The 27,398-nt window shown below is 42.2% G+C and overlaps 1 protein-coding gene across 3 annotated transcripts in view; it reads right to left on the bottom strand.

Moving 5' to 3' along the window:
* The window catches only part of rcor2 (REST corepressor 2), a 38,981-nt gene extending 16,211 nt beyond the window's left edge, over positions 1-22,770 (bottom strand). Inside the window, exons 1-9 of one of the 3 annotated variants that reach the window (XM_029118025.2) lie at positions 22,389-22,765; positions 17,649-17,774; positions 17,123-17,179; positions 16,760-16,837; positions 12,648-12,700; positions 12,183-12,344; positions 10,237-10,361; positions 9,987-10,059; positions 7,886-8,021 (exon numbers count right to left, since the gene is read on the bottom strand). In XM_029118025.2, coding sequence (XP_028973858.2) covers positions 7,886-8,021; positions 9,987-10,059; positions 10,237-10,361; positions 12,183-12,344; positions 12,648-12,700; positions 16,760-16,837; positions 17,123-17,179; positions 17,649-17,772 — 808 coding nt within the window. In that variant the 5' untranslated portion in view covers positions 17,773-17,774; positions 22,389-22,765. Of the gene's footprint in view, positions 1-7,885; positions 8,022-9,986; positions 10,060-10,236; positions 10,362-12,182; positions 12,345-12,647; positions 12,701-16,759; positions 16,838-17,122; positions 17,180-17,648; positions 17,775-22,388 lie in introns of all 3 variants that reach the window. The other 2 variants (XM_029118026.2, XM_029118027.2) reach the window with 2 other exon arrangements.
* Between the last annotated feature and the right edge of the window lie 4,628 nt (positions 22,771-27,398).

The raw sequence follows: 27,398 nt of genomic DNA, 5'->3' as shown, positions 1-27,398 counted from the left end.
GCCACATGAAAAGATATGATCAAATATTAGCAAAAATGTGAGGGGTGTACTCACTTTTGTGAGATACTGTACATAAACACACGACAGAGATAATTACACAAATACACACACTGTCACTCATTCATGAAACGTGGCTATGATCAAATTTGATCTTAAAATGATTGTATGACCATTTCACCTGGTATTCATCAATATTAACTTTGTTGTATCCTTACGATCAAACTCACGTCTGGTCGGAGCATGTAAACCAACATAAAGAAATATGCTTGATTTGCAATAAGACCATCATTATCACGAAAAACATCAATTGTAACAGCCTCAGTAACAACCACCACAATTATTATAATAATAATAGGTAACATAAAGATGAGGAATATGACTAACAATATTTAATTCTGTGGTACATTTGTATCACTACCGTAGGCTATTACTGTATTATTTATTTAACATCATTCTGCATTTTCTCTCTTCTGTTGTTCATGCGTTTGTAAGGTTTGAAATACCTTTGTGTATGTAATGCGCTAGACAAACTTGCTTTGCTTTGCTTTTCACTCAGTCCGTATCGACATACTTGAAGATCATAAAGCAAGCATATTTATTTAGCACAATTCATACACAGAAGCAATTCAATGTGCTTTACAATGAAAATAAAATTACATTAAAATAAAATGGGTAACCCTTCAAATTTCAACCCAATACTTACAGGGTAGTTCCCACGTAACTACGTAGTAACAAGAATGTAAGTACGTGGTAAGAATAGGTAGTTGTGCAGGAACAATGTAGGTGTTACGTGTTCTTATATGAACGAAGAACGATACTACTCCAAAACTACTTAGTAAACAGACAGGTGATAAAAAAGCAATTTTGAAAGGATATAATTGTCATTCTTATTCGTGCTTATGAATTTACCATTTAAATGAGATTTTACTAATTATTTTATTGCAAATCCACTTGCAGAATTAAGGATTTAAGAGAAAAGAAAGATGATGCGCATTTGCACAACTTTTCAACTCCAACACATTCTTTGGGCAATTGGTTCTTGCCAAAGCGAAAGCCGCATTGACATAAATCACAAATGTATGAATTGATTATAGATGAGTGTTACAAATCAACCCACAGAAAACACTTATCTGTTGGGTGTCCTACAGCCCCCAATGCTTCTCCTCATAATAGGCACCCACATAAAGGTTTTTTTCTCCAATATGCCGGATTGAAAGCGCTCCAATGTAGGCTATTATTTCGTCACGTTGAAAGCAAGAAGCTGGCGAATGAAACGGATAGGCTTAACAAATAAGAGTTTGTCAGATTTTACAGTTGTTCAGGACAATTAAACTCTAACATTAGAAGGCCTACTTTAATGTGGATAACCAAAGCTGCCTGGCTCACTATGCAAATCTCCTGTTGTTGTTTCCAAATGTAGATACACTGATCAAAATTATAAACGCAACACTTTTGTTTTTGCCCTCATTTTTCATGAGCTGAACCCTAAGATCTATGTACACAAAAGGCCTACTTCTCTCAAATATTGTTCACAAATCTGTCTAAATGTGTGTTAGTGAGCACTTCTTCTTTGCCGAGATAATCCATCCACCTCACAGTTGTGGCATATCAAGATGCTGATTAGACAGCATGATTATTGCACAGGTGTGCCACAATAAAAAGGCCAGTCTAAAATGTGCAGATTTACTGTATTGGGGCGGTCCGTGGGGAGGGGGGGGGGTCCGAAAACCAGTCAGTATCTGGTGTGAACACCATTTGCCTCACGCAATGCAACACATCTCCTTCACATCGAGTTTATCAGGTTGTTGATTGTGGCCTGTGGAATGTTGGTCCACTCCTCTTCAATGGCTGTGCGAAGTTGCTGGATAGTGGCAGGACCTGGAACACGCTGTCATATACGCCGATCCAGAGCATCCCAAACATGCTCAATAGGTGACATGTCCGGTAAGTATGCTGCCCATGCAAGAACTGGGACGTTTTCGGCTTCCAGGAATTGTGTACAGATCCTAGCAACATGGGGCCGTGCATTATCATGCTGAAACATGAGGTGATGGTCGTGGATGAATGGCACAACAATGGGCCTCTGGATCTCGTCACGGTATCTCTGTGGATTCAAAATGCCATCCATTAAATGCACCGGTGTTCGTTGTCCATAACACACACCTGCCCATACCATAACCCCACCGCCACCATGGGCCACTCGATCCACAACGCTGACATCAGCAAACCGCTCACCCACACAACGCCATACACGCGGTCTGCCATCTGCCCTGTACAGTGAAAACCCGGATTCATCCGTGAAGAGAACACCTCTCCCAAGTGCCAGACGCCATCCAATGTGAGTATTTTACTGCAGTCAGGTCAAGACCCTGATGAGGACGACGAGCCTCCGGATGATTCTCGGCAAAGGAGAAGTGCTCACTAACTTAGATTTAGACAGATTTGTGAACAATATTTCAGAGAAATAGGCCTTTTGTGTACATAGAGAAAGTCTTAGATCTTTGAGTTCAGCTCATGATAAATGGGGGCAAAAACAATGCTCCATAACATACCTTCAAGACATCATTCTGTTGTAGCTTATTCTTTCCTATTCCTAGTGAACTTCACCCTTACCATGTAAGTTGCTAGTCCATCATCTTTAACTAGTTATAACATGGTACCAACAACACAGTGTAGTTACAAGGAAAGAGGTCTGTAATTTGAAGTGGTGTCTGTTCCCATGTAGTAAGTGTAATTACAAGGAAAGAGGGCTGTAATTTGAAGCAGTGTTTGTTCCCACGTAGTGACAGTGTAGTTACAAGGAAAGAGGGCTGTAATTTGAAGCAGTGTCTGTTCCCACGTAGTTACAGCGTAGTTACAAGGAAAGAGGGTTGTAATATGAAGCCGTGTCTCTTCCCACGTACTGAGGGTAGTTCTGGCCAAACACACACACCAAAAATATAATACCAGATATTGCAGAGAAAGATTCCTCTAAATACCCACTCAAGGCAATTAACGTGAAGCTAATTTGTATTTTACAAAGACACACATTTCTGTTTGAATACTGAGGAAGATTCAGACTTGGAATATGTTGTAGACCTTACTATTGTAAAACAATTGATTATTGTGAACTGCTAAATTGACCTACAGCAGTCTGATAGTGTGCATGTTTCTGACCAAACTGTCAGAAACGGACTCCATGAGGGTGGCATGAGGGTCCGACGTCCTCTAGTGGGACCTGTGCTCACAGCCCAGCACCGTGTTGCTCGACTGCCGTTCGTCAGAGAACACCAGAATTGGCAGGTCCGTCATTGGCGCCCTGTTCCCTTCAAAGATGAGAGCAGGTTCACACTGAGCATGTGACAGACGTGAAAGAATCTGGGGATGCTGTGGTGAACAATGCCTGGCTTAATGTGGCCAGAGTGTGTGGACAGTTATGTATCGGTGCATCTGATGCCACCAAGTAGCACCACAGACTGTCCAGAAGCTCCCTGATGCCCTGATTTAGGTCTGGGAGGACACCTTCCACTGTCTCATCAGGGGCATGCCCAGATGTGGTCAGGAGCGCATACAGGCACCTGGGGGCCATACACACTCGAGTCATATTATGAGTTGCTGTGATGAAATTCCCGCAAATGATTAAATTCCCGCAAATTGAAACAGCCTGTGATTTAAAAATGTTTTCTTTCATTTTCGGCGTGAGTTTGAATCCAGCCCAGTAAGACAGGTGAGAAAATTACAGATATTTCTGTTATGTATTCAACAAGATGTAAAAAGTGTTCTTTAAAACATATGCACACACTGGTGTCATCATAATGGTATGTGTAAATTATGATTTCAGCAAAATTTCAGCAGACAATGGTAAATTATAAAAAATGTAATGCTCACAGTTGTTTTTCTTATTGTCAGTGACAAGTCCAGTAATTGTATACTAAATCATTATTTTACTGAACTTCTCTATACATGGGGAGATCTCTTCTAAGAGGGAAGACTTTGGGACTCCCCCTCTATACCAAGCTGGATAGAGGCTGTAGTTACACAGAATATCAAATGGTGTACATGGACAGCACACAGGAACAGCAAAACAACATTTTGGATAGATAGATGAACTTACGAATTGCTTACAAATTAAAATATTATATATAAAAACAGAAGCTTCAGATCATGGTGGTACAGTAGTTTTTTGTAATAGTATTTGATGGTTTTTATTTGTTTTAATCATTTTTTTATAATTGGCAGATGTTTTTTAAATGTAATTATATCTCTGTCCAAATGGTGCAGATATCTAGATTTTGTTTTGATTAATTTCCATCTTAGGTTTATTTTATTTTGAACATACCCTCCCATTTAGAATTGTCATTAATTAATTAGTTTGAAGTGTTTAACTTTTATCAATCAGACTGCTAAATTTGACTACACCCAAACATAATTGCTGAGTAAGTGTAACTACAGTGTATTTACGTGGGAGTAGTCAATGCTTCAAATTACAGCCCTCTTTCCTTTTAACTACACTGTAAGTATTGTTGGTAATATATAAGAACCAGCTAAAGATGAGGATGAGGAACTTACATGGTAAGTAAGAGTGAAGTTCAAAAGGTATAGGAAAGAATAAGCTACAACAGGATGATGGCATGAAGGTATGTTATGAGTATTAACTGAAAACAAATGATAATTTACCACATTTCCTTTTTATCAGTTTTAATGTGTATTTCCACCACAAGCTAATGGATCTTATTTGTATCTACATTTTGAAACAACACAAAATTTGGGAGATTTGCATAGTGAGCCATGCACCTTTGGTTATCCACATTAAAGTATGCCTTCTAATGTTAGAGTTTAATTGTAATGAACAACAATAAAATCTGATTTGTTAAGCCTATCCATTTCATTCGCCAGCTTCTCGCTTTCAACGTGATGAAATAATAGCCTACATTGGAGCGCTTTCGATATTGGAGAAAAAATCGTTAATGGGGGCACCTAGTTGGCTGTAGGACACCCAACAGATAAGTGCTTTCTGTGGCTTGATTCATAACACGCATCTATAATCAATTCATACATTTGTGATTTAAGTCAACGTGGCTTTCGGTTTGGCAAGAACAGTGCCCAAAGCATGTTGGCGGTGAAACGTTGCGCAAAGCTGAGAAATGCGAATCTTTCTTTTCTCTTAAATCCTTACTTATGCAAGCGAATTTGCATTTAAATGGTAAAATCATAAGCACGAATAAGAATGACAATAATATCCTTTAAAAATAGCTTTTTTATCACCTGTCTGTTTACTAAGTAGCTTTGGAGTAGTATCGTTTTTTGTTCATATAAGAACACGTAACACCTACATTGTTCCTACGTAACTAGCAGTCGAGCAGGTACCCTAATGATTGCAGAGCTTGCAGGACTTTCCCATCAACCCCAGAGCCAAAGTGATGTTGAAATCTGTCAGTTCATAGGTTGCTGATCGCCACACCCGCATAAATTACGCGTGTGTCATATGTAAATAAGGACAGGTCCAGCGCATTCTCGCATCCACGGCTTTATCTGAGATGACATCTACAATAATTTCAACCAGGTTTGACAGTTTCGTGAATCACACTTAGAGATGATCGTAGGTCTCTCCCAATGTTCGAACCTGTAACTTTTCAGAGAAAGTTTCATGCATGAGGACCAGTGTGTTTCCATTAGCCGTAATTCCTGGGTTCTGGACAATATTAAAAGCCTTAAAATAAATACATTTGTTAAGCAAGAGGTGTGATTGAGAAAATGTAAGACTTCACGTAAAATAAAAGGATAGAGTATGCATATATAGTGAAAAGCCTACAATTTGAATACACTCACCTAAAGGATTATTAGGAACACCATACTAATACTGTGTTCGACCCCCTTTCGCCTTCAGAACTGCCTTAATTCTACGTGGCATTGATTCAACAAGGTGCTGAAAGCATTCTTTAGAAATGTTGGCCCATATTTATAGGATAGCATCTTGCAGTTAATGGAGATTTGTGGGATGCACATCCAGGGCACGAAGCTCCCGTTCCACCACATCCCAAAGATGCTCTATTGGGTTGAGATCTGGTGATTGTGGGGGCCATTTCAGTACAGAGAACTCATTGTCATGTTCAAGAAACCAATTTCAAATTATTCGAGCTTTGTGACATGGTGCATTATCCTGCTGGAAGTAACCATCAGAGGATGGGTACATGGTGGTCATAAAGGGATGGACATGGTCAGAAACAATGCTCAGGTAGGCCGTGGCATTTAAACGATGCCCTAAGGGGCCTAAAGTGTCCCAAGAAAACATCCCCCACACCATTACACCACCACCACCAGCCTGCACAGTGGTAACAAGGCATGATGGATCCATGTTCTCATTCTGTTTACGCCAAATTCTGACTCTACCACCTGAATGTCTCAACAGAAATCGAGACTCATCAGACCAGGCAACATTCTTCCAGTCTTCAACTCTCCAATTTTGGTGAGCTTGTGCAAATTTTAGCCTCTTTTTCCTATTTGTAGTGGAGATGAGTGGTACCCGGTGGGGTCTTCTGCTGTTGTAGCCCATCCGCCTCAAGGTTGTGCGTGTTGTGGCTTCACAAATGCTTTGCTGCATACCTCGGTTGTAACGAGTGGTTATTTCAGTCAAAGTTGCTCTTCTATCAACTTGAATCAGTCGGCCCATTCTCCTCTGACCTCTAGCATCAACAAGGCATTTTCGCCCACAGGACTGCCGCATACTGGATGTTTTTCCCTTTTCACACCATTCTTTGTAAACCCTAGAAATGGTTGTACGTGAAAATCCCAGTAACTGAGCAGATTGTGAAATACTCAGACCGGCCCGTCTGGCAACAACAACCATGCCACGCTCAAAATTGCTTAAATCACCTTTCTTTCCCATTCTGACATTCAGTTTGGAATTCAGGAGATTGTCTTGACCAGGACCACACCCCTAAATGCATTGAAGCAACTGCCATGTGATTGGCATTTGCCAATCAGCCGTAACCCAGCCGTAATGAAAAAATAATAATTCCTCCAACTGCTGCAACAGGCTACTTCTCCACCTACACTTGTGACACTGCAACGTTAAGCCAGTGTAGACATTATATTAATAAGTATTTTGTCCTTCAACAGAAGGATTTATGAGAATTCTGAGGCAATTTTGTTATAGGTTCTGCAGGCAAAGTCTCAGGCTCAGCGCTCCATCTTTCTGTTGAGTCAATGGCATCGTACCAACTTTGGTTGTTCCAACTCTTTCCATTGTGAGTATTTGCTTCCCTGTACTGTGGCTTTATTATATTTTGTCAAGGATCTGTTTGTTAGATCGGATGAAAACTATTACGAGAAGCCTAAGATTAAGCAAATGATACACATTTCTATTTGAATAGCGTTTTCGCAGCACGTAACTCGTCAACTCGCAAACCACGCCATAAGTCCTGAAGTCCGGGGCTTTGCACCAAGAGAGAGCCATGCTACTAGGCCACGACCTAGTGGCCGAATGGTGCTTGCTCATGTCAATGGAAACAGAAACATTTCTGTACTTTAGCATAAACACCAGTGTTTGGCACCTGTGGAAACAAGGCAAAAGAGGCTTCTATCAAATTAAATCATGCACGCAAGTAGGCAGTATGGACACGGTGCAGATTTGCAAAAAGATACTATGATTCACCTAATGAAAACAGTTTCCTTCATCAGCCAAATTACACTTTGCTTTTTCTCAACAAAGTGGAGTTTGGAAATGCAAGAGGAGAAGTTTTACTGTCCAAAAATGTCAATATACCAATATATTTTTTTAGGCCATATCACTCAGTTTGGAGGTCTAGTAAGACAAGTGGCATTACAATCTTGCTGTACAAAAATCACGATCATCTCAAAAAACAAATAAAACCCGGGTACATAGTGTGTCTGGTTGAGCAGCTACCTTTAGGAGGTCTCCGGTGTGCTCTTAGTGGGTGGTGACGGTACTGAGCCCCAACAGACTCCTTCCTTTGTGGGTTGGATCGCCCCATCGCTCCCCTCTCTCCTCCTGAACCACTGGAGTTCTGCTGCTTCACTGTCTGAATGGGTTACAAAGAATGAGATTAAAATATTAAGATCACTGCACCTTTCTCTTTCCTTTCCAAAAAAGTTGAAAAGGAAAGTTTTGAGTGAGGAGCAGAAGTGTTCAATTTGCAGTGTTCTCTTGATTTTAACCCTTCAGTTCCTCACTCAAAACCTTCCTTTTCGACTTTTTTGTCGACAAGGTTGCGTGCGAAGCCCCTTCCTGTACTCCCTCTTCACCCACAACTACGTTCCTGTACCCAGTTCAAACACCATCGTCAAGTTTGCAGGCGACACCATGGTGGTACGCCTAATCAGTGACAATGATAAGTCAGCCTACGGGCATAGTGCACTGACAGCAACCTGGCCCTCAATGCAAAGAAGACCAAGGAGCTCATTGTGGATTACAGGAAGTCTAAAGGTTGCAGTCACGACCCAGTTCTCATGGATGGCGTTGAAGTGGAGCGTATCTAGCTTCAAATTCCTGGGTGTCTACATCTCAGAGGACCTCTCCTGGACCCTCAACACCTCAACCCTGGTCAAAAAGGCGCAGTAGCACCTGTACTTTTTGAGGAGGCTGAAGAAGGCCCACTTGTCTTCCCAGATCCTTGTGAACTTCAACCACTGCACAATTGAGAGTATTTTGACAAACTGTGCCACAGTGTGGTTTGGTAAATGCTCCGTGGCCAACCGGAAGGCCCTACTACGGGTGTTGAAAACAGCCAAACACATCACTGGTGCCAAGCTCCCAGCCATCGTATAGCTCCTGCACAAGCAGTGTCTGCGCAGGGCACGTGGCATCATCAGAGACCCTTCACATCCATGCCACAAACTGTTTGCCCTCCTACCATCAGACTTTGTTCCCACACCAGCAGGCTCAGGAACAGTTTCTTTCCATATACTGTAGCCCTGCTGAACTCTGTGACCCATCATACCCACCTGCCCACTGCTTAGTACTGCCTTTCAGGGAGCTTGTTGCACTATTCCCTTGTACTACTGGCCTTGCAAAGTCTGATACGTTTTCAGTTGGTAACCTCATTGCTGCTATCCCTGCATTTCAGTTGCACATACTACCTCCAACTTGTCAGAATTGCCATTTGTACTTTAATTTGCCTCAACACACAACTATATCCCACTTGTACATACCTATACTTAATACTTGTAAATTTCCAGCCCTATTCTATTTGCACTTCTAGTTAGATACTAAATGCATTTCATTGTACTGTACTCGTACTGTTCAATGCCAATAAAGTTTAGTCCAATCTAATCTAATATACAGTGCTGCTTGAAAGTATGTGAGTCCCTTATGTAATTCTAGATTTTCTTAAGTATTCACCATGAAATCTTTATCAGAACAGTTTCAGAGTTAGAAATTCTATATGTTGGGTTAAAGGAAATCATACATGTTGTAACAAAAATTTAAAATAAATTAGTGGAGGTGAAAAGGAAGTGAAGGAGTGAAATTGTGGCATTGGTTAGATTAAGTATGTAAATAGAATCAAGTGGGTAAATAATTGATGTCAGAGACTGTTTAGTGGCTATAGGAGACATATACTCAACATTATTGCTACTAACTGAGGTGCCACAAGCTACGCATTCACATATTATCGCACACATGAAATCTGAGTTTTGTTAAATAAACCACATTTGATAAATAAACAATGAAAATGTATGTTTGATCGTATCCTTTATTCCAAATTGGGGTTGAGATATGGATTTTGGGAGTGTATTGAACATTTTATATTAATGACCATTGCTGTAGGGTTAATATTCTTTCAAGCAGCACTGTTCATAATGTATATAGTGTGTATAAACACAAACAAACACATACACCCTCCCACCTATACCCACAGAGGGGAGCACTTACAATGAAATACTACAGGGGACAAACTATGAAAATGTATGCACTCTCAAACAGTAAGTGGCTCTGGATATCAGACGGTCTGCTAAATGATTAACGTAAATGTAAAGGACACACGTACCCTCACATCTTTCTTGGTGTCGATCTCAAAGTCGCTGTCGCTGCCAGGGTCTCCCTCCTCAATCTCATCATTACTGAGGAAAATATGTTTAATAAAATAGAGATGAAGAGAAAAAGGGTGAAAGTGACTCACACAACAGAAGTATTCTTCCCCGATCCCTGTTTTCTGACCAGCCTGTTAGTCCCCTCAACCTTCCCTTGTTCCATCTCTTCCTTCCTCAACTCACTAACTCCCTATTTTCCAGCCTTACCTATCATCCTTATCTCTCTTGCTGACAAGTCTTCTGGCCTGTCGGTCCATGACACTAGTTCTGGTCCGGGTCTTCTTCCAGCTGTAGTAGTACCGAACCAGGCTGGAGACCAGCTTATCAGGTAACTACAGGAAGCAATGTTAAGGAGATAGGGAGAGAGGGAAATCAAATTACTTCTGTAAAAATTGGACAACCAACCGAGCTAACCAAAACATAACTTACACAATCGAGAATTGGCTATTAAAGACTAACAGTGTTAATCGTGCTAAAGCAGCGTTAACACAATGTATAATTGTGGAGTTGTGTCCTAGGGCGGTCCAGCAGTCTATGCTGCTGCCTCCAGTGGACCTACGCCGCTACTGCAGGAGTATGGTTCTATATTCACCACTATTTCGTTAAATCATAAAAGTATGAAATGCCCGAAACAATTTCTTTAAAATAATTGTGATAACAAGGAGCAAAGGTTCCTTATTTGCTTTACGCCAGGATAGGACAAAGGCACTGCCAGAATGGTGGTTTTAAGCCTGTTTAGAAACATGAATCCAGGCAAGCCTAGTTCAGCCAGCCTGCAATGGAACATTGTGTGATTCGAACCCAGGTCGGCCATGTGAAAGGCTATGTCGTTAACCACAACACCACAGAGCTGTACATTTGCCGGTTGTCAGTATAGCCTCCTCTATACTGACACCCGGTATCTGTATATCCTGAACAAATCCTCTTTTGCCACTGGCCGTTTTAATAGTTAATTGGCCATTCGTGAATGACATTGATACAGTTAAACTGACTAACGTTTCTTACTAAGTTTACCTCCACCACAAATAGAGGCTATGTATTGCGTTTGCCACTGGCTGTTTAAACAGCGTCTTAGCCAGTAATTAGCTTTAACAGTATCTACTAACTTACTGGAATAATCATAAGATTTGACCAATTGCTAGCGAGTCTGCAAAAGCTATTTCATTTCACGGCATAAGAACATATTTTTTCTTTCATGGCAAAAAATGTTATATATATTTTATTCGTGAATTACATTGATACAATAACTATCAATAAAGGCGACGATTACTAACTTTTTCAACAAAACGAGAGAATCGTGGAATCTACCAGAATTAATAAGTTGTTGCTCTCAATAGATTCAAACTTAGGTCTTCCACATGAGAGGCACTGTCTTTAACTACTACGCCACGGCATTACACAGTTTAGCAGTCGCTAGACTCCATTGAGGATTGTGTTAAACTGACTAATGTTTCTTATTAAGTTTACCTCCACCACAAATAGCGTCTATGAACTGGCCACTGGCCGTTTTAACAGCTTATTTGCCAGTAATTGGCTTACTAGTATCTACTAACTTCCTAGGAATAATCTTAAGAATTGAGCAATTGCTAGCGAGATGAACTATTCCATGTCAGAAACAGTCGCAATATTACCGTATACAGTTCCAGCCGGCAAAGTTTTCATCAATGTGGAAAATAAACCACAATGCGTACTTCGCTTTGCCTCCGAGGAGATGCGAACTCGGGACCTATAGTTCACAAGTCCGCTTCTCTAACCAATACACTATTTAACAAGGGGTAGTCAGTCAGTCACTCAGTAAGAAACATTCACTCTTCTTAGCCGGCTCCGCTTATGCGGTCCAGCAAAAACTTTAAACAGCAACGTTTTTGCCGGACAATCTCAGAAGAACAGCCACCTTGAACAGCAGAGGACGGGACTGGTTTGAGTGAGGGCGGGGTACAGAAAGAGTGGGGCATGGGTTACAAGCAAACTAGTGGCATATTAATAAATCAAGCCTCTCGCCATTTCCTTATTGGAAATGTCAGTATCACAATTGAAATATTTGAATAATGGTGCAGCCTGCCCATTCGCCCACCAGCCAGCCCGCCTGCCAGTCCGATGCCAGCCCTGTCTACCCATCCGCAGGCTTTCTGCCTATACAGTACAGTTCTCACCATCTGCTGTATACGGTGGAAGCTCTTGCCATGGAAGCTGAAGGCCTGTTCAAATAGGACCTTGTCCTCCACTGTCCACTCCTCAGGGAAGGGAGTGAAGTTGGCCAGGTCAGCCAGTGAACACTCCACATCATGTTTATGCCACAGCAACATTCCTAGAGCCTGGAGGGACAGAGAGAGAAGGGGTGACAAGTGGTTGTGAGTTAAAACCTACCACTGCCTTTTTAAAACAGAAAATGAATACACACATTTTATTTTTGGTCAACTTCCCTATACTGCCCTTTCATGTTTTTAATAAAAACAAACAAATGCATCTCAGTCAACAATTCAGACCTGTCAGTGAAGTTTGGTTTGACAGAAACTGATGGATGTTCATGTTACTATACCTAGCTTGCTAATGTTAACTAATTAATTGTGTCAATACATTTTGATTGGACAATCAGACACTGATTCTTGTTACTGTACCTGCTCCATGTTGTAGCCATGCTTCTCTTTAGCCATTAGGATGTACTCATCCACTGAGAGAGAGAGATTGAATAAAACAAAAACAAATAAAAGAACAAGTGCGGTAGAATTGATTTAGAACAGCCTCTCAAACCGAGCACCCCAGGTCATTGCGGCAACTAATGAATTCACAGTCAATCCCACCATCAAAAATGAATAAAACAATTAATAAATTGAAGAAAAATAATCACTCAGTGATCCAAGCATAAGTTTTCATGAACTTCCCAATTCCATTTTGACATGTCACTCCAAACCAAAGGCGCAAGCTAATCCGATTTTGGTGTTGATTGAGATTATAAAGAATCCTACATTTTAAATTCCAAAGTTTCTTTATACTGTCAATATACAACTCTGGAAAAAAATTAAGAGACCACTGCAAAATTATCAGTTTCTCTGGTTTTACTATTCATAGGTATGTGTTTGAGGGCTATCCAATCCCTGTACGTCCAAAGTGAGAGCTGTGTTCAGGTTCTCGGTAGTAAGTCGGACTCGTTCCAGGTGGGGGTTGGCCTCCGCCAGGGCTGCGCTTTGTCACCAATCCTGTTTGTAACTTTTATGGACAGGATATCGAGGCATAGTCGGGGTAGGGAGGGGTTGCAGTTCGGTGAGCTGGGGATCTCATCGCTGCTTTTTGTGGATGATGTGGTCCTGATGGCATCATATGTCTGTGACCTTCAGCACTCACTGGACCGGTTCGCAGCCGAGTGCGAAGCGGTTGGGATGAGGATTAGCACCTCTAAATCTGAGGCCATGGTTCTCAGCAGGAAACCCATGGAGTACCAACTCCGAGTAGGGAATGAGGCATTACCCCAAGTAAAGGAGTTCAAGTATCTCGGGATCTTGTTCGCGAGTGAGGGGACAATGGAGCGGGAGATTGGCCGGAGAATCGGAGCAGCGGGGGCAGTATTGCATTCGCTTTACCGCACCGTTGTGAAGAAAAGAGAGCTGAGCCGGAAGGCAAAGCACTCAATATACCGGTCAATTTTCCTTCCTACCCTCACCTATGGTCATGAAGGCTGGGTCATGACCGAAAGAACAAGATTGCGAGTACAAGCGGCTGAAATGAGTTTTCTCAGAAGGGTGGCAGGCTTCTCCCTTAGGGATAGGGTGAGAAGCTCAGCCATCCGTGAGGAACTCGGAGTAGAGCCGCTGCTCCTTTGCGTCAAAAGGAGCCAGTTGAGGTGGTTCGGGCATCTGGTAAGGATGCCCCCAGGACGTCTCCCTGGGGAGGTGTTCCAGGCACATCCAGCTGGGAGGAGACCTCGGGTAAGCCCAGGCCTAGGTGGAGAGATTATATTTCGACACTGGCCTGGGAATGCCTCGGGATCCCCCAGTCAGAGCTGGCAAATGTGGCTTGGGAAAAGGAAGTTTGGGGTCCCCTGCTGGAGCTGCTGCCCCCGCGAACCGATACCGGATAAGCAGATGAAGATGTGAGATGAGGTATGTGTTTGAGTAAAATGAACAGTATTGTTTTAATCTATAAACTACTGACAACATCACTCCCAAATTCCAAATCAAAATATTGTCATTTGGAGTATTTATTTTGAGAAAATAACAACTGGTCAAAATAACCAAAAAAAGATGCATTGTTTTCAGAACTCAAATAATGCAAAGACAACATTCATATTATTTTGCAACAACAAAATACTGATATTTTAATTTAGGAGTAATAGCGTAATAGTAATAGCTAGGAGTTCAGAAATGAATATTTGGTGGAACAACCCTGATTTTTTATCACAGCTTTCATGCATCTTGGCATGCTCTCCAACAGTCGGTCACATTGCTGTTGGGTGACTTCATGCTACTCCTGGCACAAAAATTCAAGTAGCTCGGCTTTGTTTGATGGCTTGTGACCATCCATTTTCCTCTTGACACATTTGGCTTGTAGGCCTCTCCAGGTCTCTGTCTAACCATTAGATGACCAGGCGTTGGGCAAAGCTGAAAATTTGACTCGTCAGAGAAGATAACCTTACTCCATTCCTCTACGGTCCAATCCTTATGGTCTTTTGCAAAATTCAGCCTAGCTCTTCTTTGCTTCTCATTGATGAATGGCTTTTTTCTATGTTTGCACGATTCCAGCCCTGCCCCTAGAAGCCTGTTTTGAACCATCCTTGCCGTGCACTTAGCTGCTGTTTGCCATTCTTTTTGTAGGTCACTTGATGTCATTCTACAGTTGTTGAGTGACATTCGAATGAGTTGACGGTCATCTTGGTCAGTGGAAAGTCGTTTTCACTCTCTGCCAGTCGGTACCTTTGTTGTCACCAATATCTGTTGCTTGACCTTGTTCTTATGAAATTTTCAGGATGGAAGCAACCTGACGCTCAATGTATCCCTCTGCCAGTAAAGTCAGAATTGAACTCTTCTTTTTCTCACTGAAGGCTTTTCTTTTCAACTCTTTTGTCATGCTGAATAGTAATTTTTTTATTCAAATTACCTTTGAGGTACTACTTGCACTGTTTTTGCCATCCAGCTGGTCCTATTGTAAGAGGATAGTGATGACCACAGCAGTGGTTTTCATACTTTTCCTCATTAAATTAGATTTGGTTCAGGTAATCACCTAATCAGTACCTCATTAAGTAAAGTGAGGTGTGCCTGTGTTGGAATTTAACAGACACTGGAATGCTGTCATACTTATAAAGATGCTGATTTAAGAAAAATTAGGAGTGGTATCTTAATTTTTTCCAGAGCGGTACAGTTAAACAGAGAATTAATTTACAATGAGTCATTTAATTTTTTAACTACCAAAAAAACATACACTTGTAATAACGTCAAAGAAAAAAGAAAAAAAAATAGGATGTCATGAGTCCTGGAATACTGACTGTTGGTATTAGGTTATTTTGGTTGTAGCAGTGTTGGATTTTCACCAAACAATAGTAGTTCCATTTGGTCCATTTTGGCCTAATCTGCCCAGAGAAAGGACTTCTAGTTTGTCTAGGTGCTCCCTGGCAAGGGTTCACTTATTTTTGCACCAGCACTAATTCCTTTTTAAATTTTGTCTTTTTACTACACGCATGATTTTCTCTAAACCAATATATGGACTTGTCTGTGTTCAGATTAAATAAAATTGTGCAATTGGGCTGTACGCTGCTGGCAATACTCGGCCCTCATTCAGGGGAGTTGCAGTTGGTGGGTGTCCCTTTGGTTGATGCCTGGCAATGTGGGTGGATTGATTTCCTGCCTGTTGGGCCCTGTCCGGGGCCTCCCTCGGGTAGGGCCACAGTGTCGCCGGACCCCCCGTCTCAGTTCCAAGGTGTTACGCTGCTATATAATTGTGCTGGGGGATATGAGGAATGCACTTCTAACTTTTCTGAGTCTCCTCCAGTTTTACATTTTAGGAGGAGATGAGGACCTGGTCTGGGAGGCCCGTTGCTGTCCCTGTCCTTGTCCATCTGGTCATACTTTTGACCTAGTCTAGAATCAAATAGACTCGAGAAATGTATTCATTATTCCAATTGGACTCTTAATATCTCACCCGGCACAGCCAGAAGAGGACTGGTCACCCCTCTGAGCCTGGGTCCTCTCTAGGTTTCTTCCTAAAATTCGGCCTTCTTAGGGAGTTTTTCCTAGCCACTGAAATCCAACACTACTGTTGTTTGCTCCATGGGGAGCTAACCGCACAAGCGGTTCACATACTTTCAAGTGTTTCATTCTTTCAACTATGACTATCTTTTTGCCACTCTTCCATAAAGGCCACTTTCGTGAAGCACCTGGGCCATTTTTACAGTATGCAGAGTCTACCAGCTCAGCTGTGGATGACTGCAACACCTTCAAATTTGCCAGTCTTTGTGGCCTCCCTGAATAATGCCCTGCTCGCATTAGTCAGGGCACAGAGTTGTGTGTTCATGCAGCTTTGTCATAGTAATGGGGATGTATACTTACGCACTGAATTAGTTTTAAATTTATTTGGAACAATTTGCTGATTGTCACTGAGATTATGTACTATTTATATTGATTTGTGGCAAAAAACCCTGATTAAATCAATTTTGTAAAACATTTTTAAAAAGGAAGGTGAATCATTTTAAAAAGACACCATATGTTTAGTATGTGTTTTCTGTGCACAAGCATTTCCTTACACATGGCATCAGAGACAAGGCTGTTGGGGCACCACACGAGCATACTCCTCTGCTCCTCACTGTAGCGCCCTGGACTCTCTACACACACACAAACACACACACACACACACACACACACACACACACACACACACACACACACACACACACACACACACACACACACACACACACTTACTGTAAAATAATCAGATATTTCCCCTTCCCTCCCTTTTATTCCATATCTATTGCTTCCCCCTTCCATCTTGTTCTCTCCATCAGTCTATCGATCTATCCCTCTATCCCCATTTGTGTCTTGCTCCCTACCTCCCTCTTCTGCCCCACCCATGTACCCCCCCCACACACACACACACAGCCCCATACCTGGGTTGAACTCTGGTATCTGTGCTTGGTAGTCTCCACCTACTCGAATCATACTGTCTGTGGATGTAGACAGACAAGGGGGGGGGGGGGGGAGAATTAGAAGAGGAATGAGCAGAGAATTAGAAGAGGAATGAGCAGAGAATTAGAAGAGGAATGAGCAGAGAATTAGAAGAGGAATGAGGAAGAGAAGAGATTTATGACACCGAGAAAGAGAGATAGATGAGCAGACCGTGGTAATACATGCAGAGAGAACATGAGAAAATAGTGCAATGACAGAGATGTGAAAGTGAGACGGAGCAGGAAGAAGGTGAGCAGTTACTCAGCAGTGCATCGTAAGGGAGACGGGTGGGTGGACAAAAGGAAGATGGTATAGAGAGAATTGCATATTATTTGAATTTTGGCCTCTGTTATACACTACATCTTGCTTATTTTCCAATTGTTTTGGCAAAGTAAATAAATGTTTCCCTTGCAAATAATACTGCAACACTATTGCTTCAACAGTAGGTGGTGTGGTATGTGTCCGTACCATGAGTGTGATCCTCATCACTGCTTTCCTCCTCCGAGTGGTGGATAGTGTTTCCGTTGGTTACGGTTTTGGCCCTGCTCCTGGACAGAACGCCGCCCCCCGACCGCTCCATCACTGAGGGCATGGCTGCATCACACACACAGTCGGTCAGCACTGTTAGAACACACACACAGACAGACACACAGACAGAGACAGACAGAGACACACACACTCAGACAGAGACACACACACTCAGACAGAGACACACACACTCAGACAGAGACACACACACTCAGACAGAGACAAACAGACAGAGACAAACAGTTATACAGATGCACACAGTTATACAGACAAACACAGACACACACAAACAGAGACACCCACACAAACAGAGACACCCACACAAACAGAGACACCCACACACACCCAGAGACACACACCCAGAGACACACACCCAGAGACAAACAGGCAGACAGAAACACAGACACACAACCCCAGACAGAGACACACCCAGACAGAGACACACACCCAGACACACACATAGACAGGCAGAGACACACATAGACAGCCAGACAGATACACAGAGACAGCCAGACAGAGACACACACACAGACACACAAACCCAGACAATCACTATTGCCACCATCCATTCATGCCAATAAAGCACCTATTGAATAAACACACACAGAGACAGACAGACACACAGAAACACACAGACAGACAGCAAACACACACACACACACACGAAGAGAAACAAACACACAGACAGAGACACACAGACAGACAGAGACACACACACAGACAGTGATATACACAGATATATAGACAAACACAGACACACACACACACACACACAGAGACAGACAGACACATATAGAGACAGACAGAGAAACAAACACACACAGACAGACAGTGACACACAGTGACAAACAGACACACAGAGACAAACAGACACACAGAGACAAACAGACACACAGAGACACACACAGTGACAATGATATACACAGATATACAGACAAACACAAACATAGAGAGACAGACAGAAAAACAAACACAGACAGACAGTGACACACACAGAAACAAATAGACAGACATACACACACACAGATATAGTGAGACAGACACACACAGATAGAGACACGCACAGAGACACACAGACAGGCAGAGACCCACAGACAGGCAGAGACCCACAGACAGGCAGAGACCCACAGAGACACCCAGACAGAGACAGACACCCAGACAGAGACAGACACCCAGACAGAGACAGACAGACAGACACACACACACACACACACACAGAAAGACAGACACACAGACAGGCAGAGACACCCAGACAGAGACAGACACCCAGACAGAGACAGACACACACTCACACACACAGACAGAGACACACACTCACACACACAGACAGAGACACACACTCACACACACAGACACAGAGACACACACACACACAGACAGAGACACACACACACACAGACAGAGACACACACACACACAGACAGAGACACACACACACACACACAGACACACACACACAGACAGAGACACACACAGAGACAAACAGACAGAGACACACAGACAGAGACACACAGACAGAGACACACAGACAGAGACATACACAGGCACCCAGACAGAAACAGACACACACACACACACACAAACAGACACACAGACAGAGACAAAGACACAGACAGACAGGCTGACAGACAGAGACACAGACAGAGACACTCACACACACAGACAGACAGAGACAAATAGACAGGCTGACAGACAACCAGACACACACACACGCACAAACAAACAGACAGACACACCCAGACAGAGACACACACCCAGACACACACATAGACAGGCAGAGACACACCTAGACAGACAGACAGATACACAGAGACAGCCAGACAGAGACACACACACAGACACACAAACCCAGACAATCACTATTGCCACCATCCATTCATGCCAATAAAGCACCTATTGAATAAACACACACAGAGACAGACAGACACACAGAAACACACAGACAGACAGCAAACACACACACACACACACGAAGAGAAACAAACACACAGACAGAGACACACAGACAGACAGAGACACACACACAGACAGTGATATACACAGATATATAGACAAACACAGACACACACACACACACACACAGAGACAGACAGACACATATAGAGACAGACAGAGAAACAAACACACACAGACAGACAGTGACACACAGTGACAAACAGACACACAGAGACAAACAGACACACAGAGACAAACAGACACACAGAGACACACACAGTGACAATGATATACACAGATATACAGACAAACACAAACATAGAGAGACAGACAGAAAAACAAACACAGACAGACAGTGACACACACAGAAACAAATAGACAGACATACACACACACAGATATAGTGAGACAGACACACACAGATAGAGACACGCACAAAGACACACAGACAGGCAGAGACCCACAGACAGGCAGAGACCCACAGACAGGCAGAGACCCACAGAGACACCCAGACAGAGACAGACACCCAGACAGAGACAGACACCCAGACAGAGACAGACAGACAGACACACACACACACACACACAGAAAGACAGACACACAGACAGGCAGAGACACCCAGACAGAGACAGACACCCAGACAGAGACAGACACACACTCACACACACAGACAGAGACACACACTCACACACACAGACAGAGACACACACTCACACACACAGACAGAGACACACACACACACACAGACACACACACACACACACAGACAGAGACACACACACACACAGACAGAGACACACACACACACAGACAGAGACACACACACACACAGACAGAGACACACACACACACACACACACACAGACACACACACACAGACAGAGACACACACAGAGACAAACAGACAGAGACACACAGACAGAGACACACAGACAGAGACACACAGACAGAGACATACACAGGCACCCAGACAGAAACAGACACACACACACACACAAACAGACACACAGACAGAGACAAAGACACAGACAGACAGGCTGACAGACAGAGACACAGACAGAGACACTCACACACACAGACAGACAGAGACAAATAGACAGGCTGACAGACAACCAGACACACACACACGCACAAACAAACAGACAGACACACACTAAGTCTGGAATTCAATCCAAAATATTATAATGCCTATAAACCACTGCCAAATCTAATCTCGGCCCAAGACACTCAGGCATACACCTCATCCCAGCAGAAACCACACATTAAAGACATAGTTGATCTCTGCTGTACTAATATGTTTTCTAAAAACTACCCACACAGTTTCAGGCTAAACAACATGAAGTAACATCAAACGAACACACAATCTAGATCAAAGTAATCTTGTCATAGGAAGGGGAGGTCGCTGCTCAAGCGGTGACACAAAAGCCTACGTTCACCTCGCGACGAGACATCCCCGGTTAAATGTTTTTCCCGTTAAAATGTACATTTTCGTCACAGACTACATTAAAAACGATACATAGTAATAAACATCTATAACAGCTAGATGATGAATATCGTCCTTTTCTGGTGAATTTGGTCAAATTTTGGACTGACAAGGGACTGTTTCCACACAATGAATGCAAAAGTTCACTTTCATAACTTGAACTGTAATATGCCCCCACTTCACAAACAAAAAAAACTATAAAAAGTTACAATCATATATTTTTTGGAGAATTAACGTGAGTCAGTTCGTGTAATAGCGATTTAAGACGACTGTATTTAAATCATTGCGCCAGCCTACCATAATATTCCGCCCCGTTCACAATAGTGACCGCCTTTGTCTAGTAGGCTACTGCTGGCCCAAGCCACACAACCCGTGCCAATCTGTGCGCCTAACAGTGAACTCAGACTTTGGGCAAGACTAGCCTTGTTCATGAACGTCTGTTCCAAGGCAATGCGAGATTTAGCTTTGATATTTGTTCTGTTGACCGCCCCTTTCACTTTTGTCTGAGTTAATTGATTTCATAGGCCAGTCAACACATTTCAGGAGAGGGCAGTTGGTGCGGTAGGTGCATATAGCCTTAGCTAAACGTTTAGTAACTTTTAGACAGTTGATGCTTAATATCAGGAAGTAGCCTTGCTTGTAAGGCTATCTTTTCAAAAAGTAATTTCTATAGGACCCTGAACAGTTTGAGTGCTAGGCCTACTGACCATAAAACATTCATATCAGCCATTTATGGCCGAAATAGCTACCACCAATCTAGTTAGCTTTGGAACTAGCTAGACTAGAATTCAATTCTAGGACGTCCGTGTTACATCCATACATTACTGTCCTAATTAATCAATTATATACATATCTAGTATAAGTTCCTTTAGAAAATTTAATAAAACAGTTCTCTATCATGTATATTCTCCAAGAGAGGAAATCTTTCTTGGCAAGTATCCTTCTCTCTTGCTTGACTCTTACTACATCTCAAATTAAAAGTGAAAAAACAACGTGGGTTCCAATTTTACCGGCGTTTTAAACATTTAATAAATAATAAATTATTTCACCACCTCCCTCATCACCTTCTTGTCTTTCCCATCCAGTGGTAAATTTTTCTACTTAAAATCCTTTTGTTTTCGTCAGGCTACGTCGCTTGCTACTTGCGGGGGGGGGGGTAGCTACTACTATTCCAGTTGTTAGCCGTTAACGTTACTAGTTGGCGTTGTGGACATTTGGGTTCGTTTTACTAGTCGGGATAGCAGTTCAATCCAGTAGCTTACCTGCTTATTTAGGAGTCCTTTGGCGATTTTCTCATTCAAAACTTAGACACAGCTTTCTCCAGGGCCAATAAGCCGTTTTACAAATAAACTTCACCTTCAGAACGGCTTATTTTTCATTCAAAGATGCCAATTGGGTCTTCGTGTGTACAATAAACTCGCCCGCATTTAGAGAAGCGGAGCCGCGAATGCCTAACAACACCTCACAGGGTAGAGGTGGGCTTCCGCAACCGTCAGCTTGTTCCTCGCCTCTCCCAACTAACTTACGGATAGCACAGGAAAAATAGACCCCTATGTTAGTGGACAGATTTAACAAATGTTGGTTGTCGGGAAACAACACGTGCTCGCGGCTGCTGACAATTTGTTATTTGGTCTTAAGTCTATCAATTTCCTTCTTATCAATCGCTGATGTCTGGAGGGACATTATATGATGATATTGGGCCCACAGTTGCAGTTCTGGTTGTTTCAATCCAGCAGTTCCACATTGTGTATAGTATTTGTTGATGTCAGAAGTTTAAATTACATTTAAAAATACACCTGCTATCACACAAACACAACATTGGGAACTACTTGCGCGGAGGGATTCTTTGGCTGTGCATCTCTGCTGTGGTCGGGCAGACTTGAGTGCGTGGATTGGGAAGGGGGGGCTGTGTTCGTGCGTGCGCGCGTGTGTGTGGAAAGGTTGCATTTGATATCCGCTATTTCCACAGAAATATTTAGAGTATATGTATTTGTGTGCGTGAATATAGACACACATATACAAACACACACACAAATCTTCAGCCATTGCTATTTGGTCTGAATGTCTAGCAAACATGTAGGCCCTGCTCTGTCATACAGCAGCACTTGTGGCACAGCCTCCCTCTTTCGTCTTTCTCCCTCCCTGTCTCTTCTACTATGGCCTCCATGTCCTATCTGTTTACCATTTCTCCCCCCTCCATTCTCTTATTTCTCTCTGCCCTGTTGTTTTCACCCCTTACCTACTATATCTCTTTTCACCTTATCTACGTTCAACACTACCTACCTACCTACCTACCGACTTCTTTCAATATCTCCTTGATTTCTCCATATTTTCCCTTCCTCTGTACATCCTATCTTTTTTCCTATGCTCAGTCACGTCTTCTCTCCATTTAAAACTCCTCTCTCCTTCCCTCTCGGTTTCTTCTCTCATTCCCCTCTCCCGCTCTCCATTTCCACCACTCTCCCACTATGCATGTGTTCTTTTCTCCCCTCCCCCTCCTTTCCTCTCTCATCTCATCTCTGTGTTCTGCCCCACTCCTTCTCCCTTGTTCCAAAACTCACCCACTGTATCTGCTGTCTCTCTATTCCCCCTCCCAGGTCTCCTCTTTCCGTCCTCTATCTCCTTTCCTCAGACCCCTGTTCACTACCCCTTGTTCCATTTTCAAACACTGATGGACCATATGTATAGGCAATTACTTTGTTTCTTTGACATCAGTCACTCTTTTTCTCTTCTCTTACTCTTTTCCTCTCTGCAGTCAATCGACCTCCACCTCCTCTCCAGTGATCCACTCATCCCTTCCCTCTTTTCTCCTGCCTTTATATTCTCATCCTCCTCTTTTCCTCCCTATACTCTCAGCTGCACCCTCTCCCTCCCCTCTGTCTCCTGTCATCTCCCTCCCCCTTCTCTTCCTCCCTACCTACCTCCAGAGCTGTGTTCGCTCAGCCTGCCTGCCTGTCCATGTTCACCCTGTGAGGCCTGCTAGCAGTTAGATCTGTCGACTCCTAACCAGCTTCTCTCAGTCTGAACATTCACACACACAAACACGATAACTATTGTATACAGATGTCCATCATCACTGGTGAAACAAGTACTAATGCACACTCACATGGCACTTACATGACACTGTGTGCTGCGGTCAAGCATGTGTATGGGGGGTAATAGAGGTGAATGTGTGTGTGTGTGTGAGAGAGAGAGAGAGAGAGAGACAAGAGGGGTAAGCAGGTTTGTTACATATTCATGTTCCTTCAGATTCATCCTATGACAAACTATTTATTTATTGTTTAATACCAAGCCAGTGTGTTCACATCAGATGGCGACTATTCTGATATGTATTCATATAAATGAGACACCCAGAACCTAACAAACACTAGCTCTTAAAGAGCTCAAAAGAAAGGATATAATTAGCAATATGGTGGTAACTTTGACTGTCGAGAAGGAATACTGACGTCCACATCCCTCGTATAACTATCCAATCTTTATTCCTACATATCTATAGGAGCTGGTCCAGACATATCGTTACCTTATTACTATGTGGTAGACTAGGCCATTACAAAAACCATCATTCATCTGTCGGGCTTCAAGTTCGAACTCCTTGACATGCCTTGCTCCCCTCTCCTTAAATGCCATTTCCCCTTCGCGGGACAGATTACCTCAAGACAAAGGGTTATGGGCGGTGGGGTTTACTGACGAGGCCATCTGCGTTGGGAGGGCTGTGGGATGTGTGTGTGTGTGTGTGGATAATTATGTGGTAATTTATGCAATATCTGTGCAAGAAAAACAGACAGATTTAGGCCTGTAGAAGACAAAACATAGGGATGTTTAGCCTACCGTAAGGGATCTTGTAGGTTGCCTATGACAAAGACATATCCAATAACATGCATACAAGCCTATCACTCTCAAACTATTATGAATGTAATACCAAGCTTTTCTTATAGGCCACCAAATTAACATACACCCCCTGCTTGTGAGTACATTCATAAAGACTTGTGACAAAATCGTTTGTGGCCTATAAAGAAAAATTATTTAGGAAATATCCAAAATAATTTATGAAGGAACATGATAAATGCAGATTCTTCTGTAGATACAGCTATATGATACAATTAAGCAATTAAATCCTATCATGCTCTGTGGCATGTGTAAAAACGCAGATCAGGCCCAGTTGACCTCGATTTTGGATTAAGATGGTAAGAGGAAAGGATCAAAGGGACTTTGAAATAGGGTTCATTAATGGGTCATCCCAGGATGACATTCCCACCATCTATAGTGCACTAGAGGTCATGGAAGTATCAATCCATTTAGTGAATAAATGATTTGATTAGTTTCAAACCAAAATTATGTGAATCATTTGCTATGGCCTTCTTCAGTCACCAATTGAACCCCTATGGGAGAGAAAGCGCTCTCCACCATCAAACGCTAAGTGAGGGAATATCTTTCAGAATGGTGTTCCATCCCTTCAGTAGAGTTCCAGAGACTCGCGCATTAAGCTGTTCTGTCGGATAGTGGTGGCCCCACACATCACCAAGTGTATGTTGGGTTTTCCTTTATTTTGTAAACTGTCTGAATGTTATTACTTTGTATTCATGATGTAAGTGATTCGTAGAAAATTCATTCCGCAGTCAACTGCATTCATTTTGATGCCAAGGTCTCTTTTAGGCAGTGGCTTTCCATTTTGCAGACGTCAAATGATCACGTTTCCAAAGATGTTTTTAGTTTTTGAAAAGTCAGTATACCCTCTGAGCAAGTCGTTACTCTGAGCATTATTATTTTTTGCACAATGTTGACTGTAGAATTGTGACCACATGACCCAAATGTAGGCTAAAAACTATAGGATTGTACTGGAACAATGTTCCAGAATTTTGAAACTGGGGATCTCAAAATCAGTTATAGGCCCAACTTAACATAAGTGTTTCCTATAACAGCAAATATTTCTTAGTCATTTATTTTATTGCTGTAGCCTATTCAATAAAGCAATCTGTAGCGCTGTTATGAGAAGGGAGGGTGTGTATAAATCTGCCTAGTTCCACACTTGGTGGCCTCACCTCACTAGTGAGTGAGGTGAGCCAAGTGTGCCCTCTGACAGACAGTGAAAGTCAGGGAACTGGTTTAGACAAGTTGGCGAAGTATGCCGTTGTTCCTCTCTAAAGTCTCTGGGTTGATGTGCCAGACAAATGTGTTGATGTGCCAGGCTTTGAGCATGGCAAATAACCCTATTTGTTCCTATAAGTCCCTCTGGAAAAGAACCTCTACTAAATTACTAATGTAAATGTGTTTTGAAATTTCCATAGACATGCCTGTAACGTGCAGAAAAGTAAATCTTTGTATACTTCTCTCTCCAAACTCAATGGACTGATTAAATTATTTAGTATTTTTGTTGTGGGACTGGACAGAATTCTGAAAAGAGGCTAAATATACCAATAATATAAAATTATTGAAGTTGATGGAACTTATATAATTTTGTGACAACTGCAATGCTATAGCACTTATCAGAACAAATAATTGACTGTTTTTAATCGCTTCCATTGAGCGTTAATTTCTGCATCAACTCTGACATTTGTTATTTTAATTATCAGAAATTCTCCTGGAGAATTCACTCTGTAGAATTGCAGGAATAAAAATGTGAAATTTAAATTTGTATTTCTGCTATTCTACAGAGTGCTGCAGCAATACTATAAACACACAAATGACATATCTAACAACTACAATTCACATGTTACAGTAACAGCCGCTAGATGGCACTACTGTTTAATTCAATCTCAATTTAAAGGGCTTTATTGTCCTGGGAAACGATTGTAAATATTGCTAAAACAAGTGGAAAATGTGAGCTTTAATAAATAAGCGTGAAAAATAAATCACAAAAATTCAATGTTATAAAGTCAATTTCAATGTTATGTTGTAAGGGGTGTCAACATATTAGCTATTGGCCGTGTAGTGTATGTGGCTGAACAACGTGATTTACACTACCGTTCAACAGTTTGGGGTCACTTAGAAATGTGCTTGTTTTCGAAAGAACATATTCTATTGAAATAATTCACCATAAATACAGTGTAGACATTATGAATGTTGGAAATGACTTATGTAGCTGAAAAGGCAGATTTCTAATGGAATATCTATGTAGGCATACAGAGGCCTATTATCAGCAACCATCACTTCTGTGTTCCAAGGGCACATTGTGTTTACTAATCAAAGTTTATCATTTTAAAAGGCTAATTGATCATTAGAAATCCTTTTGCAATTACGTTAGCACAGCTGTAAACTGTTGTGTTGCTTAAAGA

The sequence above is a fragment of the Esox lucius genome, chromosome 24, assembly GCF_011004845.1.
Source record: "Esox lucius isolate fEsoLuc1 chromosome 24, fEsoLuc1.pri, whole genome shotgun sequence".
In the NCBI taxonomy this organism is placed as follows: domain Eukaryota; kingdom Metazoa; phylum Chordata; class Actinopteri; order Esociformes; family Esocidae; genus Esox; species Esox lucius.
This window is presented reverse-complemented; position numbering and strand designations above follow the sequence as displayed.